This window comes from Dipodomys ordii, unplaced genomic scaffold, assembly GCF_000151885.1.
Source record: "Dipodomys ordii isolate 6190 unplaced genomic scaffold, Dord_2.0 Scaffold19, whole genome shotgun sequence".
NCBI classification, from domain to species: Eukaryota; Metazoa; Chordata; class Mammalia; order Rodentia; family Heteromyidae; genus Dipodomys; species Dipodomys ordii.
In genome coordinates this window covers 8,376,541-8,395,182 of record NW_012267235.1, presented here as the reverse complement: position 1 = coordinate 8,395,182, position 18,642 = coordinate 8,376,541, and the positions used below count along the sequence as shown (strand labels likewise).

General features: G+C 43.2%; 1 protein-coding gene across 1 annotated transcript in view; it reads right to left on the bottom strand.

The window, feature by feature from the left end:
- Myocd (myocardin) overlaps window positions 1-18,642 on the bottom strand; it is a 60,665-nt gene that overhangs the window by 22,754 nt on the left and 19,269 nt on the right. Inside the window, exons 6-7 of the mRNA XM_013013108.1 lie at window positions 4,587-4,762; window positions 1,180-1,296 (exon numbers count right to left, since the gene is read on the bottom strand). Coding sequence (XP_012868562.1) covers window positions 1,180-1,296; window positions 4,587-4,762 — 293 coding nt within the window. The remainder of the gene's footprint in view (window positions 1-1,179; window positions 1,297-4,586; window positions 4,763-18,642) is intronic.

Below are 18,642 nucleotides of genomic sequence, written 5' to 3'. Positions count from 1 at the left end.
GTAGAAGCAGTAATGTAATTTCTCTTTATATATAGTCTTAGTGTGAACCATTTCCTCCTGCTTCCTCTGTAATGGACAAGATAAATCGATAATCACATAATTTTAAAACTGTTGAATGGAGAGAATTGTAATCTGGGCGGAGAGCTTTACCAGGAAACTAAAGTGTTTGCCATCCGTTGAGAACATAACATTGTTACTTTATCATTTTATTTTAATTTATAACCCTCCTTTATAAAAGGATCCCCTACGCTATATATTAAGTGATGTCATTAAACATCCTCTCAAATCTAACAGAAGCTGAGTAACATAAAATGCCGTAATAGAAGGCCAAGTGATGATCAAGGAGCTCATTGAGCAGTGAGAACTCTGTGGATTGAAGGCTGAGATTAAATAAGAAATTCATTATAATAAATGGGTTCTTGTTCAAGACCTACAACCAACCAAAACATAAAATAAATAAATGGATGCTGGTGGCTCCTGCCTGTAATCCTAGCTACTCAGGAGGTTACGTTTAGAGGACTGCCAGCCCAGACAAAAAAAGCCATGATACTCCACCTCCAAAAGAGCCAACAAAAAGCTGGGCTGGTAGCCCGGCTCAAGTAGTAGAGCATCATCCAAACAAATGAATTGACCAAAATGGAGGTGCTGAGTTGAAACCGCAGTACTAGCAGAACAAACAGCATTATAATTATTACAGCTATTCATCTACTGTGAATGTCACCTCTTGGCCCCCCCGCATCATTTCTCTAGGAGGAAACTGCCATGACTGCTAAGCTTTTATATTATGCAAAGCCTTCCTGGCACAAAATCCAACCTCCCTGTTCTGTTTTATGGCCCTGGCAAATCAGGTGTGTATTCCAATCAGCTGTGTCTCTCTTAAGGGTGACCTCATGAAATATTTTTAATTTAGGAATATGGTAGCTGAGCTGTAATCTCACAAAAATGCCAACACACAGTGCAGACAAGCCCCAGAATAGAATCTTGGTCCCTACACGGATAGCCCCTTTCTCAACTCCTGTTCTGTGATACTTCTAGGGCTTGAACCTGGTTATGGGTCCGCAGGACTCTCCTTATGTAATCAAATCTGACTCAAGAAGCTCTGCTCTCAGCAGTTTCTGTGAGCTGGGTGCTCAGTAGGAATGGGGTGGAGGTAGGGGAGGGGCGCTGAACAGTCCCTACCTTTACGGCAGCATGCACAGGAATGGAAGCGTTGAGCCCGTGCTTCCCTGAGTCAGACTGGTTACTGGGCTGGGAGGTGGAATCATTCTTATCATTTTCTGAGCCTGATGCATGATCCTGAAATCCAGATGTTAGCCATTATTAGGAGACAGGAATAAAAGGTGAGCAATATACAAATGTTAAAGTCTCCTAGGCAAAGCTCTACTGCTTTGGCACCCTGGCTTCTTATCTAGGCAGACAGGAACTGCTAGTACTTTCTAGGAGAACATCACCAAATCTATCAGCCAATCCAGGGTATTTCAGACAGAGAAAGGAGGCGATTTCCAAACTGATTTCTGAAGAGGAGTTAAGGCTGGTTTGCTCCAACGAGACAGGGGTATCTGGTCATGCTGTGGAAGGCTCTGCCTGTCCATGACAAGGGCCACCTCCTGGTTTAATAAGGAGATTGAAAAGAAGATAGGAAGAGGACAGAGTGAGTGTAGGAACTTTAGGGAAAAGTAGAGCTACAATAAATGGTGTTGGTAGTTAGAGGAAAAAGTGTGTGGGGCTGGGGGTTTAGCTCAGAGGAAGAACTCCTGCCTGGTGAGCGCAAGGCCCTGAATTTGGTCCTTGCTCTGGGGGAAAAAAATTGTGTATGTGTGTACCTATGTGTATATGAGTACATGCCTGAGTAAATGTGAATATATGCATATGTAAATATATATATGGGTACAGGTCTGAATGTGTCTGAGTATGTGTATGCTTGTGTGTTGAGCATATATGCATGTGTGCTTATATGTATATGTTTTTAGTTATGTATACACATATGTGCATATGTATTTATGTATATGCATTTGCTGACATAAATGTTCACATGAATGAGTAACTACAAGACATGTCTGGGTGAGTGTATATGCATGAAGATTATCATGTCTATTTGTATATGCATGTGGGGTATATATGTATGTGTATGTACATATCTGCACATGTGGGATATGTGTGTGCAAATGCATATACAAATTCATGAACACATGCATAAAGATGAATAGATAGATAAATGTGGGAGGTGCATGCATGTGCGTGCATGTGTGTGTGTGTGTGTGTGTGTGTGTGTGTGTGTGTGTGTGTGTAGGGTCATTCAAACCTTTACAAGAGGCACATTTCTGTCTGCTGAAGACTCCAAAAAAGGCATAATTCTCTTTTCTTCCTCTCCCACATTCCTACCCAGTGACTCTCACCCAAAGGAAAAAGAGCCTGCTCAGGATCTCTCCCCAGGAGGTCAGAATGGGGCTGCTCAGCACCTTGAGCTCTGGCACCTGCCTCCAGACCCCTGGGCTGCTTTTCTCTTAGAATCTCGGTGTCCTCATCTGTCAGCTGTTTCTGGGTGAAATAACCTGAAAGGACTTTGGCATTTTTCCTGGGTTTGCTCAGGGCTCGTTCCTTCTTCCCCTCTCCTAGAGTTAAGCAGAGGAGAACTTGTCTTCTGCTCAAGCCATTCTTAAATCTGAAGCTCAGGCATTTGCTGTCAGAATAATCTGTGCAGACAGTCTGATGAAACGCTTAACGTTATCAAAGAAGTTTGGTTTCAAAGAGCAGCCTTGGCATGTAGGCAGGGGGAAGAAAAATGCTTTGATTATAAACTCTTGCACAATAAATGCACAAATATCTCAGCTCTGCTTCTCATACCTCCCGTTTCCCTCCCTCCTTGCATTTTCTTCTTGGTTCAGCTTCCAGTTTGCTCTGATGGACTGAAGATAGGGCTGACAGCGACCAGTGACTAACAGGGTTTCAGGAAAATGGGCCATGGATAGTAATTTGTAAGATTGCCCCTGCTTATCTGTATGGCTTTTCCAGGGGAAAAACATTTCTAATACAGGCTGATCGTCTTTAAACCAGAATTTCAAGTTGAAAACGCTCTAAAATCGGGATCATTTTGAGGCTGACAAGATGCTACAGGTAGAAAAGTCCATGGCCCACAAAGCTTCGTTTCATGAACAAAATTGTTCAAAGCATCATGTAAAAGCAACTTCAGGTTATCGTAGAACTAAAGTATGAACTCTGGGTCTCACGTTTGGTAGGAAAGACCCCTACTACTTGAACCATACCCCACAGATCAGGAATAAAATTGTGGTCTAGTAGGTTCTCTTCAGAGGAAGGACACTGCAGAATCAGGACAGCAAATATGTCCACATGTCACGTCCGCACAAGTGTATCTCTTCCTGCCAGGCGTATATCCCCAACATCTCCTTTTTAGAGGTCCATAAACATCATCAAGCTGGGCTAGGGAAAATGTTGATTGAGCCTGCATGTGGCTTCTGGCAATAGCAACTCCGGACTGGCAGCACTGTGGTGATTCCCAAGGTCACCTGATTCCTCAGCCTCATACATTTTAGTTCTTCCACCGCTGGAATCAACAGCAAGAGGGCCTACCCTAGAGCGGGGACTGTGGGAGTCAACGAGGCGATGGCTGTAAAGTGCCCAGCATTAGTTACTCCTGAACCAGAGTAGGCAACCTAGTAGTAGCTGTTGCTTACATTCTGCATAAATGTGTTTTATGAGTGTTTTCAATACACATTCCTCGCTCTTGAGGTTTTGTGGATTTGTCCAGAAAGAGGTAAGCTCTAAGTGTGTGTGAGGGCTGCAAGCTAACTTTGTAGTAGCTTGGTAGTTCAGTAATTGTTAAAAGGTAGAAGAACACACATGGGCCTGCTGGCATTTTCTTCTTTCCTTCACCCCACTCCCTGGAAACTCAGCCATGACTCAACAGTCTAAGGAATTGGACTGATCCTGTGTGTGTGTGTGTGTGTGTGTGTGTGTGTGTGTGTGTGTGTGTGATCTCCAGGATGAATAAGGTGAGGAGGGGTATAAAAAAGATGCAAGTAAGCCAGGTGTGGTGGCACATGCCCGTTGTTCCAGCACAGAGTATTGTGTGTGGCTGGGGGTGGGGGAAGGGAGGGAGGGAGGTGGCAGAAGACTGAAATGGGATTATGAGTTTGAAGCCAGCATGCAAAACTCTGCCCGCCTCACAAGCAAAATCAAACAAACAAAACATGAGATGGATCATTAAGAAACAGCTCTGAAGTTTCCGCCACATCAACGGTAGCAAGATTGATTTCAAGACTCAGGCATTGGTAGCTCCTGTCTATAATTCTAGCTACTCAGAACAATGATCTGAGGATCATGGTTCAAAGCCAGCCTGGGCTACAAGACTCTTATCTCCAATTAACCAACAGAAAGCCAGAATCGAAGATGTAGCTCAAGTAATAGAGCACTGGTCTTGAGTGAAGAAGTGAAGTGAGAGCACCACCCTGAGTGTGTGCTTACACACACACACACACACACACACACACACACACACACACACATACATACAGAGAGAAATATTATGAAGAAATGAGGAAACTCAGATGCCATAGCTGATGTCTTACCTCGATTGTCCCCACAGGGCCTGCCAAAGGGGCTTCTGTGGTTTTTGCATCCTGGGGGGATCCTGCAGCACTCTGGGGGTCTTCATTTCGAGTGTGAACTGGAGAAAGCCCATCACTGCTGCTGTCTTCTTCAAATGCAAATGCATCTGTGGCCTTGGAGAAGCTCACCTGCTTCCCTAAGGGAGGGAAACCCAAGGCCTGAGTCAGTGTGGGGGAACCCCAGAGGGCTGTTTTAGGAATACTTTTACATTTGGTAGCAAGCCTACATCTCTTTCTGACCTTTTTCTTTTATTGTTGTGTTTTCCACGTTCAGAAAAGAGTGGAGATACATTTTTTATTGTGAAAAGACTGTACAGAAGGGTTACGATTACATGGGCAAGATAATGAGTACATTTCTTATCAAGCATTGTAGCCTCCTCCTTTGTTTCCCCTTCCCATCCTCCCCCTGTCCGTTTCCTCGGTGAGAACTTGTATTTCTGAATGTGGTCCGCTAGGCTGAGAGAATGAATGAACAATGTATGAAAGGTTTATCCTCACCTGTGAAACTTTATTTTGGGGTTTTAAACCTTTCTCCACCTTTTCTATGGGAATCCAGAAAGTAGAGGAAAGTACATGGCCTGAGACTGTACCATGAGGATGAAGAGAAAGCAGGAGAAGATGGCTGCTCTCCCTGAGGTTTTTCAATGAGAAACAAATTGATAAGACAGCATGCTGTTCACATGATCTTCAAGCAAAAAGCTAGTCATGTGGGACAAAATGTTTAATGAACTTTGTTAATAAAGGGATGTAAGGTTACTAAGTTGAAATTCCTGTGTCAGGACTAGCTAATGTTAACTGGGGGTATCCCAAAGTGCCCCTCAAACCAAGCATTGCTGTTAATAAAAGTGGTGTCCTGGTTGGGTGGCAGTGGTTCATGCCTGTAATCCTAGCTACTCAGGAGGCTATGATCTGAAGATTGAGGTTCAAAGCCATCCCAGGCAGGAAAGTCCATGAGACTCTAATTAGAGATGAGTCTCATCTCTAATTAACCACCAGAAAAGTGGTGCTGTGGGTCCAAGTGATAGCACTCCAAGTGAGCACTAGCCTTGAGTGAAAAAAAAAAAATCTCAGGGATAGCACCTAGGCCCTAAGCTCAAGTCCTATTACTGATCAAATATAAAAAAATAAAAAAGCTATGTCCCAGAAATGTGTCTGATGGTTATGTGTTTACTAGGAGAATGTTCTTGGTATCTTGAGGAGATTTTGCAAGTGTTCAATGGCTCAATCATGCAGAGACTCTTATTCAGTTGGGTCCTGTAGGGGAGCTGATAGACTGGCTTAGGGAGAGAGGTTATCATTCCCGGTGGTCTTATAAGCACATCCTAAAATGTCTCTTCCATTGTGTATTGCCAGCTTTCCTCTGGTTTGTAATCCAACTACAAGTACACAATGTGCCCAAGCCACATGGTCCCCTAACCTGACTGCAAGCAGTGCCTCTCTGAAAGGAATTTAAGCATTATCAGGAAGCTTTAGAAAGCCCGGTATTCTGCAGTCACACTCACAAGAACTTTTGACTCTTGCTAGGTGCAGATAAGAGAAAGCAGCACTCACTGCAGCCAAGAGAAGGGCAACAGGGAGCTGGAAGTAATGGAACAATGTGGCTTGAGGCTTGTCAGCACTACCACCACTGGCATCTGTCACCGACCCTCGTGCAGACATCTGAGTGTCAAATCAGGAAAGAGGCCAGGCCAGGCCAGGGCAAGTGGAAACTCTGGTAACCGGCCTCATGGGAAGCCTGCTAACCTGGAGAGACTTGACTTTACTGTTTTGGGCTGCGCCAGTCACTTATAAAAATTATTTATTGATTTGTTGTAATTATAAAAATAATATGGATTATCATTTTAAAAATTCAAGTGATGCCTCATGCCTAGTGCATACCATCTGTTTCAAGTTAATAAGTTCCTGTCTCTTTTAGATTTAACTTTATGTATCTAGAAAGATATAGACATACACATTGAAAAGACATTTCATACAGATAAGATTGGGTGGAATCTGCTTCTCAAGGGCCAGGGCTGTGGCTCAGTGGTAGAGAACTTGTACAGCATGTATAGTGACCCTAGGTTTTATTCCCAGCCCTGGAAATGAAAAAAAAACACACAGTTCTGAAACTTGCCTTTCCCCTCCTTCCACAGTGTTTCTTGGAGATCTTTCCAGATGGGAACATAGAGCCCTTCCTTATTTTTAAAATAGACATGTATTATTCCATTGGGCTGATGGGAAGTTTTATTTTTAATTTATCCTTACCCCCTTTTTCTCAACTGTAAAATTTTACAATAAGAATACAGAGAATATTTAGTAGAACCTGAAATAAATAGCTATTAGCCTTTTCTGTACTTTATTTTTGTCTTTTCTTTTTTTTGGGGGGTCCTGGGAATTGAACTCAGAACATTGCACTTGCTAGGCAAATGCTTTGCCACTGGGCTACATCCCAGCCCTGGCCTGTCCTCATTATTGTGTGAGCAAGCTGCTCATCTTCTACCAGGAGGTTTCATTGGTCTTTGACAAATGCTAACTTTCTCTTAGAGACCACGGTTCTTTCTTCTCCATTGGAACTCTACTCCCAAACGCCTCCCTCCTTTAAGAATCCAGTTTGTGAATATGATTCCTTCTTTCCTTTCAGCATACATCCTAGGCTCCCTAGATGTTGCTTTCCTGTGACATAAGTAGCCCTCTGTGCCATCTGTCCTCTCTCCAGATCATTGGCCTGAGATCTCCTAAAGATATCTAAGGCTGAGGCTCACACTGGTCCAGGAAGTCAGAGCAGGGCTCTGTTGTTCCTGAAGATGATATTGTCAGATCCACTCCACAGAAATATTTAGGGACTGAACTGAGACTGAAATCATAGACCTGGGGGGGGGGTCTCAGAACCAGTCTGTAGAGGTGGTGGCAACATAGGTTACCTGCAACCTGCCAGCCATCATGGAGGTTATCTACCTCCTAGGTTGGTTGGAGGATAGGATGATGGGAGCAGCATAGAAAATAACCACCACCTGCCCATTGTGCCCTTAGGATATCTCCAGAACCCCACCATATTGACCCAATCTTCTGAGACTTGAGGGGTTAAATGTGACAACTTGATGCCAAGAACCCAAGGCAAGAGACTAAGAAAGGAGATTGTGGTGACTTTCCCTTGGACTTGATTGGGAAAGACTGGAAAAGACTGTAGTGGTGCTGCAAAGAGCTAGGCAAGAGGTTCTGGAATGATGTAGAAAAGCCTAGAAGGAGAACGCTTTGTAGGTTCAACCAAATGCAGATTGAAAATATTAAGGGGAAGCCTTCTATCTGTACTGAACATTAGGGACATTATTTTCTTGTCATTTCTCCCCAAATAATAAGTATAAAAATGTTTATATAGCGTTTACATGGAATTAGGTATTGTAAATCTAGAGGAATTTAAACTGTAAGAGATTACAAATTATATAGGCAAACACATAGGATTTTGGTGTCCACAGGGATATCCTAGAACCTGTCCCCTGCAGGTATTGAGGCATTTTATTCATCTGTCCTTTTCTTCCCCCAGAACTGAAGGTGACATGTCTGTTATTGCATTCATTTCTACCCTGGGAACTTTGAGAGGGGAAGAGACAAGCTGAAGTGGAATCAGATAAGATCTGATGAAGACAGAACACTAAAGAAAGGCCTAAAGAAAAGACTATCTCTGTATCTCCATGAGATACAATCAGAGAATTTGTCAGGGATACACTGCCAAGGAAGTGTTGGTGGTAGTTAGACAGAGTTGATAGCGACACTAGGGTTGACCAAGAAGCCTCTTGGAGGGGGAGGGGATTCTCCTGGAGGAGAGGGGGAAATTCTCCTGGAAGAGGTGGTGGGGGTGGGAGGAAAGAATTCTCCTGGAGGAGGGGAGATTGAATTCTGCCTGGAATGATAACCAGCTGTGGACAGGACACAGAAACGGAGAAGGCCATTTGATAATGAGAGAGTGAATGAGAAACTATACAGTGTCCAGGAGGACAAATGGAGTGAGAAGTATGAGACAGAAATGACCAGCCAGGGAAAAGTATTATCTTAAGAGCCAATCCTTGGAGAGTTAGAATCCTGGGGATACACTTGTTCAGGTTAACATCCACCATTGAAGAAGATACCCACTTAAATCAGTGCTAGGATGAAAGCCATGACTACAAGCAACCAAATACAAGGTCCACACTCAGCTAAGTAAATCAACCGAGTCCCTAGATCCCAAATATGACTCCTATCTGGCATCTAAGACAGTGTGACATCATCCTAGCCAACAGATGTGCTGAAGACCACCCAGGGCCATCCAGGTACATGGGTACCACCCATCACCGTTCCTTAGGGGCTATAAGTGATTTGGATTTGACATGGCTGGGACACACCCACTCATTTCTGCTGCTAACAAGAGCCATGGCAGGGGAGGGGCACTGGAGAACCCTTGCCAGTGTCTTCCTCTTGATGCAACTGTGTGTGGTGTTCAGTGGAAGCAGGCTCTGGAGTCAGACACCAGACAATGAACACCCTAGGTATTCATTCCTTGATTCCACTGTGTCAACTATAGTGTGACTATCTGAGCCTCAGTCTCTCCATCTATATAATGGGAATATTCATCACTACCTCTTGGAGTTTTCAAGGGTAAAATCACCTAGATAAAGCATTGAGCCCAGATGCTGACAGAAGTATTCCACAATGTCTAGCTTGCTTGTGGCTAGTGCTTGCCCACTTGGGGCAGGCCTTCGGTCTACTTTTATTAGTTTGTTTGCTTGCTTGTTAACTGGAGATGGAGTCTCTTAGACTTTTCTGCCTTGGCTTGCAGATCCTCTAGTCCCAGCTTCCCAAGTACCTTAGGATTGCAGGTGTGAGCCAGGGAGCCAGACTTATAGTTATTGTTTTGGATGGGGTCATTGGCTGGTCTCAAATTTAATATTCAAAAATAAAACAAGGACCTTGGAAGCAGATTATTCTGTGTTGAGCTTGCAAAGGGCAGCATAAGTCCAGAGCCAATAAATCCAGTTTATTAAAGACCTAGCTTCCCCAAAGCAGGGCAAATGTGGCTGAACAAGTAGGAATCTCTCCTTCCTGGTTCAAGCCAGGCTCCTGCAGAGCAGAAAGATGGTTTTATCTGACTGCCTCTGAAATATCTACATCTGTCCTTTTGCTTTATGACCCTGGGCCTTTTCCCCAGTCTCCCCCAGTGTGAGACTGGCTGGGAGCAGTTGGAGAGCAGAGGGCTGGCTATTGTCCCTGCAGACACAAGCAGTAGTGTGATGACAGGGACCTGTTTGGGAAGTTCTGACATCATCCTCTGGCTATGCCCAGAGTGTTGTGGAGGGGCAGGGGAGACTGGATCTAGGCATTGGACCCCTGGGGACTTGGGGCTGGTGAGTGACTCTGAGCTCCCCCTGGAATTGATTAGATGACTGAGTCAGCTGTACTTTCTTCTACACAAACATTTCCAATTCCAAGATTATAGTGAGGCAGTGGAGCCCTTTTACCTTTCAGCGAGGACTTGGGGCTAAAAAGTTAGAAAGTGTGTGTGGGGGGGCGGGGGGGAATGGGCCTCCTGGCTTATCTACTTGATAGATATGTGAACCACAGTCAAGGAGGGGGGTAGCTATTTTATTTAATTTTTCCATTTCCTGGAATCCATCTCTATAAATAGCATTTAATTTTTTAAATTATCTTTACATAGTTGTACAAAGGAGGTACCATTTAACAAAGCAGCTTATGAATACAAGGTATCTTGATCAGTGTCATCCTCTTCCACAGTCTCACCCCTTTGACCCATTACCATGACAGACCAACCACTCCCACCCTGTGAAGCAAACTTCTATTTCCTAAGAGAGAACAAATGTCACCAATGTGTGAAATGTAGCCATTATTGAAATGTGGCTGTAAAGATACTCGGATAGACCAGTACCACAGTGTGGGATGGACAGACAAATGTGATTGTGTAGCCTGAGTGGGGAACCCGAATTCTGTATTACACAAACAGTCATAAGCAGGTATTTAGATGGCAGATTCCTTTTCTTCAGAAAAGGAAAATAGCTTCAGTCAGGAAAATAGCTAATTCCTATAAATACTTATCCTGCATCAGCCCTGAAGGTTAAAAGAATTTCATTAAGGATGAGCTACAAATCCCTCCTTGGATCTTTTTTGTAAGATACCATTCAGACCTTCCTAGTGCTTCAGACTTCTCCTTTGGTATTCTAGGATCTCTCCTCAATTTCCACCCTCCTTAGGCATGTCCTATGTTCCCCTGAGCAGAGCACAGGTGACCAAATCAGGCTTGTCAAATCACCAGACCAGACAGCACAATCCAGTCAAAGGCCCACCTTCCTCACCTTCCTTCCCAGCTGCTCCCACACTCCAGAGCTTACCAGCTCCCTTAATCTCCAGCCTCACCCCCTCACTTTCCCAGGACTCTTCCTTAGAAGAGTATTTGTCATGTATGCTTTCATGTGTTTCTTTCCCCCAAGGATCAGTTGTCCTTTGGAAATGATTTCTCATTGTGGAATGATAGAATTTTATCCATGAGAAAGTTATGCCAAAGCAAACGTTTTCTTTCTTATGCCAAAGCAAACAATCTTACCATCTGGCTTAGGGCCATAGTTATTGTATATCTGCCTTTAAAATGGATGATTACAGAGTGTTCAAGACTTCCAGAATCCCCGAAGATAGGCTGGATTGCTAGTGAAGAGGAGGGTTTTCTTAGAAAGTCAGAGCCTGGGGATAAAGATGAGTGTGGGTTAACACAGAATCTTTTGGAAATGCACAAGACGCATTAGAAACAGGTGGTTTGGTACCAGCTTTGGAGGAGGCTGGGGTCCAACATGCTGCTTTCTTTAAAGAATACTGGGAATTTAAACAAAACCAAAAAACAATTTATCTTTGGCCATAGGGCTCCTTGCTGTGAATCAGAGATTAGAGTTAGACAAAGTTAACTGGAAAATCTGACTCAAGTACAAGCCCTGACCCCATTCAAGGGTAACGTGAAAGAAAGAGGAGGAGGAGGAGATTGATGTTTCTAGTTGGAAGCCAGGACTCTGCTACCATTGGAAGAACTGGGAAATCCAGCCTGATATTGTTTCACTCCAGCCAGAAGTCAGGTGTCTGGACAATATGCAATTTCCCTGGGATCTAAAGAAAGATGGCGCTAAATAAACTAAAAACTCTGAGAACCAACAAGAGAATGAACAAGTTAAGAAGAGCTCCCAGGGGCTCATTACAGCAGGGTATGTAGCAGACAAGGAAATGAAAATGAATAGAAATTAGAAGAGCCAGACTCAGACAATAGAAATAAGAAATAAAAACCACAAACCAGAGAAACAGGTTCTCCATTTTTCTAGATGGTAAATGACAAAGACAGGGAGATATAGAAGAGCAGGCTATGTGTGCTCTCTTTTCTGCAAACTATTCATAAGTGCATAGAGGCCGAAAAATGAAAAACAAATCTGGGGAAAAGAAATCCCAAAACTCATCTGTTCTCCTTATATTTTGGTTAGGGCCAGCATCACCAATCTTGGCCACCTAGAACCCTTGTCTAATGGTTGGAGGTTGCGAGAGGACATGACTATGTGTATTTCCCCAGCTCAGAAAGAATAAAAGCAACAGAGAATGGCTACCATTTGGAGTCTTTGCCTCCCATATGCTCTTTGGGGAGTGGGCAATGTTTCTCCTTGTTTTCCCCATCCTTCTCTCCTTTAACCTTTTATACTAAAATAAATCCTTGCTAACACTCTCTCTTGCTTGTGAGACACCTTGAAATTCTTACCGTGAGTGGATCTCAAAGAGGCCCTGTGATTTTTGCAAGGAAGAAGAGGAGAGCTTTCCTCCAACCTTCAGTGACATCTCCAGGAATGGTCACTTGGTAATGGTCACTCACAAGGTGAATAAGGCCTTGTTAGACTCTGGTGTGTTATTTCTTTTCATTTTTTTTGTGGGGGGGGGCGGGCAGGGTGATTACTGATCCTGGGGCTTGAACTCAAGGCCTAGGAATTGTCCCTGAGCTTTTGTGCTTAAGACTAGTGTTCTACTATTTTGAACAAAAGAACCATTTCCAGAATTTTTTTGTAGTTAATTGGAGATGAGAGTCTCCCAGACCTTCTGCCAAGGCTGGTTTTGAACCACAATCCTCAGATCTCAGCCTTGGGAGTAGCTAGGATTACAGGTAGGAGCCACTGATGCCTGGCTGATGTGTTATTTCTGTCCTCACAAATCATCATGCTACAAAACATCACATGATTTAGTCAGTGCTCCTGACTAAACCTGAGTCAGGCTTTCCTATGACAAGGAGAAAGCCAATCAGAGCTGTGCTGAGAAGGGCCACAAGGAAGCTCATGCTCCACTATCCTGAACAAGCCATCATTGACAGAGGGACCTGTGTTTCCTCTGGTTGATTTTTGCAAACTCTACCAGCTCCAACAGCCACGTCAAAGGTTGGCAGTCACCCTTGGAGAGGAAAATGTGGCGGGGTGGGGGACAGAAAATTTGGAGGGGAAATGACTTGGTGTAGTCGTTCAAGCAACTACATGTCTGGGAATGAAAGGAAAAAATTTCACAATGGGGAGGGAGAACTCAAAAATTAAATCCCCCAACAACAAATTCTCAAAGAAACAACTGCCCAATAAATAAATGGGCTAAAGACTTAAAGAGAAACTTCTCTGAGGAGGAAAGAAAGATGGCCAATAGACACATGAAGAAATGCTCAACCTTCCTAGCCATAAAAGAAATGCAAATCAAAACAACACTGAGATACCACCTCACCCCAGTTAGAATGGCTAAAATCAAGAACTCTAATAATGACAGATGCTGGAGGGGATGTGGACAGAAGGGAACCTTACTGCATTGTTGGTGGGGATGTAAACTTGTTCAACCACTTTGGAAAGCAGTATGGAGGTTCCTCAAAAGACCCCACATTGAGCTCTCCTATGACCTAGCAATCCCACTTTTAGGCATTAACCCAAATGATCACAAACAAGACCATACTAAAGCTACCAGCACAACTATGTTTATTGCAGCCTTATTTACTATAGCTAAGATATGGAACCAACCCAGATGCCCCTCAGTAGATGAATGGATCAAGAAAATGTGGTATATATACACAATGGAACTCTATGCCTCTATCAGAAAGAATGACATTGCCCCATTTGTTAGGAAATGGAAAGATTTGGAAAAATTATATTAAGTGAAGTAAGCGAGGGCCAAAGAAACATAGGTCCCATGGTTTCCCTTATTTGCAATTACTAGTATATGTCTGAGACAAGCAGAAAAGGTCAGATAAGTGGATGTTAGGTGAAATGAACTCCAAGATAAGGATTCAAATGTTTTTTCTTTCCTGCAATTGTTTCTAACATATTTATAAGATGATTTCTTTGTTGCTTTGTATGTCCCTCCCCCATGGTATAACCCCTGCTTTCACTATATTTGATGTTGGTATAATTTGTGGAGGGGAAGGGAAAAAACAAATTGTTTAAATAGAGACACAGGTGGACCCATTGCAACAATGAGATGTACAAGACATTATGTCAAAAAATGAACTTTACAAATTTGGGGGGAGGGGAGGAAGGAGGAAGGGGGAGTGGGGGGGGAGAGAGATAGGAAGGGATGGGAGGGGGAAACAAAGGAGGAGGCTACAATGCTTGATAAGAAATGTATTCATTACCTGGCCCATGTAATTGTAACCCCACTGTATGATATTTTCACAATAATAATAATAATAAACACCCTTCCTTGGTTGGGAAGTGGTCTCAATAAGAAGGTATGGTTGCAAAAGTGACAGTCTTTGGTGAAATTGGGAGAGAGGAAGATTTTGACAGAGTGGGCCTCTCAGAGCTTGGCCGAAACACAAAACCACAGCTGGAGAAAGAGCTGGGAAATGTAAACACAACTGGAGCGGCGCGTGGACAGAGATGGGAAAATACACAGAGGGCAGAAGAATGATGCACAGCACAAGCTTGACTTGCCCACCTCCCGGTCAGGGATGCAATGTGATCACTAGGGGGCAGGTAGAAGAGGAGATGGTGTTATCTGTGTGGCAGGCAGCCTACTACTGGTCTGTAACCAACCTTGTCACATGTCTGTCACATGATGTGGCCACGTGCTCATAAAACTTGTAAGCATATAGGGAAGATCATTGCTGAAAAGGAGGATGCCTGGGCTCAGCATGGCTGTTTAACGCTCTGTGACTGATACCTACATCTAGAGTTTTCTTTCTCCAGCTATTCCTTGTGTATCTTCTTCTGCACCACTTCTTCTGTTTTGTTTTTGTTTTCATTTTTTCCACCAGTTCTGGGTCCTGAACTCAGGGCCTGGGCACTGTCCTGAACTTCTTTTGCTTGAGGCTAGCACTCTACCACTTGAGCCACAGCGCCACTTTGGCTTTTTCTTTTTTATGTGGTACTGCGGAATTGAACCCAAAGCTTTATGCATGCTAGGCAAGCACTCCACCACTAAACCACCTTCCCAGCCCTTCTTCTGTCTTAAATATTACCATATGAGAGCCTCATGTTTAGTCTTCTCTTTTTATGTACCTTTGCTTTCCCCCATTTCTCCTCTTCCACCAGAACTGTTCCTTGCATTATTTCTATGTATACAGCAGTTAACTATTATTATATATAATGTACATTTCCTATTATATTTTTGCTTGGTGTCTCCCCACTAGGTCAGCAGAAATCTTTATATATTGCTGACTGATACAGCCCAGGAACTTAGAACCTGACATATAGAAGGCTCTCCATAAGTACTAAGTGAAGAAAAGAAGTGATGATAATGACCATCTTGGGTGCCTGTTAACAACCTGATTTGTATTATATGCTGAAAACTCCCAAGTCTGAACTCGTATGCCAACTCTTTCTCTCTCTGGAACTCTGTTTCTATATAAACTCATCTCTGCCTATGGATTTGGGGGGCTTCCCCCAATTCAACATTTCAAAGTAAGAATTTCTCATCTCTCTTCAGATCTGTTCTTCTACTCATTCTCCAGTTTTTGATCCATGGCAATAACTTTTACCCAGTTGCCCAAGACAAAGGCTGCTGTCATCTTGTCTAAACTGACATAGTATGATCTAATCATGCAAAAGCAACAATCTCTTAAATTCTTTCCAGATCCACAGCCAAGACTTGCTCTGGCTCTCATCAGTGAAGTCAAACAACTTCCCAATGGAGCACTGCCTCTCACCTGCCTCTCCTGAGGCTAGTTCATATTGCAGCCAGCGGCCCTTTCTGAACACACAGCTCCTAGTCTGGTCCCACTCAGACTCAGCTCTCGTGGTCACTGGAAATGCTTCCCATGCTTCCCAGGTTTATTCTCATTTTTAAAACTTATGTTTTCCCCTGCTGGGAATTTTTTTTTAAAAGTTTATATCCATTCCCCTAGCAATAAAAGCATCCTTGATGTTTAAATCTTTCCTCTGCCTTTATTGCCTAACCAATGCTTAACTCTCTATTTGTGTTGCTTTTCTCTACCCCTCTCAGCTCAGCTAAGATGTCACCTCTTTTAGGATTCCTCAGAGAGAAGCACACCTAGATAGCTCTATGTCTATGTCTTCCACAAAACGTGTCACAGGAAGGATGATTTTCTTCTCCTAGCCCTCATTTCTTACCAAAAATGCAAATTCCTTAGGAGTCAGGATGGAGAGTAATTTATAAATGGCCCATCCGTGTCTAGCTAATTCAGTACAACAATTGTGTAATGACATCTACTTGGGGGAAAAACCAAGCTCCAGAAGATGGTAATTGCTACTATGGGGGATGAGGCCACTGAGGCAGATGGCCACATGGCCACATGGTTCAGTATTGGAGGTCAGGCTATAAACCAAGGCAGATGGATTCCATAGCTTGAGGATGGGGTTGCAGCTAGCTGATACACACTAGCCCAGTACGTGGGTAACTCTAGGTTTAATGCCTAAAATCAAAGACAAAAAACACCCAAAAAACAAAACCCAGAATTGAAGGGAAAAAAAGAAGCTCCAGCCCTCATGCAAATTCATCTCAGAACCCAAACTCAAAGCCAAATGGAATTCAAGAAAAGACAAAAGGCCAACAACACATATGAATAAAATAATAAACTATTCCTAGGTAAAAATCAACTAGCAAGAAAGATTTTTAGATTAAGGAAAAGAGAAGGCAAAAGAGAAACCATGGATACAAGTATAAAATGTAAAATAAAAAATGAAGTCTAACACCCCCCACCCCCGCTCTGTCCTGAGATACTTAGAACCATTGTCAGCAAAGATTATATGCTATTTGAGGCTAGTTCACTTTGAAATCTACAAGGAAAATGAAAATATCTAGAATAAGGTAAATTATTCGAATTAAGAGAAAATTTGAATACACAAAAAACTCTGGACCAAAAGACAGAAAATCTAGGAACTACTTCTAAATCTCACTACTTAGAAAACTTAAGAACTACTAAATATAACCATTTAAAAGATCTAAGAACTACTTCTGGGTCCCTATGATGCTAATATGCAACACTTTCAAGCAATTGATCATTGAGATTATGTTTAAATGCTTCCAACACATAGACAAATAGGAAAAGGTAAGTATAACCTAGTTTGGCTTATGATGAGTTGACTTGGGAAATTTTTTGACTTTGCCAATATGCTAAAGTGATAAGCTTTTAAATCTGAAGCTTCAGTTTTGATCTGTAGGCTGGCGATAGGAATTATGACCCTCTCTTGTAATGCTGAGCAGAGCAAGCAGCAAGCCAGGCTCCAACCAGAGGAAATAATGAATGTTTGACATTGCTGTGTCATTGGGCAAAGGATATTTGGTAGGTGGGTATAAAACATGCATTTTCATCTTATAACTTTTCCAGTTTATGTTTGGGCTACCAAAACATAACTATAATTTGTCAAGGAGCATCTTAACATTATCTAAAAAGAACAGAGTAGACTAATATTACCTATGAATATGGTGACAGTCTGCTCTGGGTATTTATCAACACAGATGAGGCCCCTTCCTTGGTATAGAGTTATTGCTGGGGAAGAGCTGCCCATACCAGAGCAGGAGATACTTTCCAGCCCTACCTACAGTTCTCACAGCAGAATGAGTGGAAGTGACGTATTCCTTTCCAAGTTAAGACTGTGTGAGTAGTGGCTGGGCCTTCTCATTCTTCCTTTCTCCTTCTCTGGTTAGATTCATGAAGGAACTGGGGGGCAGGCAAGCAACGGGTCTGCTGCCTGTGTTTCTAAATAAAGCTTTGCTGGAACACAGCCATACCCATTTGTTGACTTGTTGCTATGGTGACTTTCACACTACAAGGGAAGAATTGGGCAGTTGTGACAGATGCTGTCTCAAGAATTTACTATCTAGTCCTTTAAGAAAAAGTGCTGCTCTCCCTCTGGGGGGTGGTGGGGTGACAAGAAGGAAGGAGGCTGCCTGAAGGCCTTGCATGGGAGGAAATGTCTCCCTGGACTCTTCATAGTCCAAAGAGGGTAATTCCAACTAATATCCAGATGGATGCAGAATATCAAATAAGATTTCTTAAAAATAGGGCTGGGAAGGTGGCTCAGTGGTAGAGCGCTTGCCTTGCATGCCTGAGGCCCTGGGTTCGATTCCTCAGCACCACATAAGCAAAATGAAAAAAGCTGGGAGTGGCGCTGTGGCTCAAGTGGTAGAGTGCTAGCCTTGAGCTGAAGAGCTGAGGGACAGTGCCCAGGCCCAGAGTTCAGGCCCCATGACCGGACCCAAAAAAAAAAAAAAAGATTTCTTAAAAATACTTCATGAAGCCGAGTGCTGGTGGCTCATGCCTGTAATCCTGGTGACTCAGGAGGCTGAGATCTGAGGAGTGTGATTCAAAGCCAGCCCTTGCAGGAGACTCTTATCTCCAATGAACCACCAGAAAACCAGAAGTGGCACTGTGGCTCAAAGTGGTAGAGCCTTGAGCTGAAGAGCTGAGGGATAGCACCCAGGCCCAGAGTTCAAGGCCCCCCCCATGGACCAAAACAAATAATCAAACAAACAAGCTTCATGAGAGCCATATTTTCACAAAGTTAAGGATGATTGGGAAAGGTGGTAACACACAGAAGGAGATTCACAC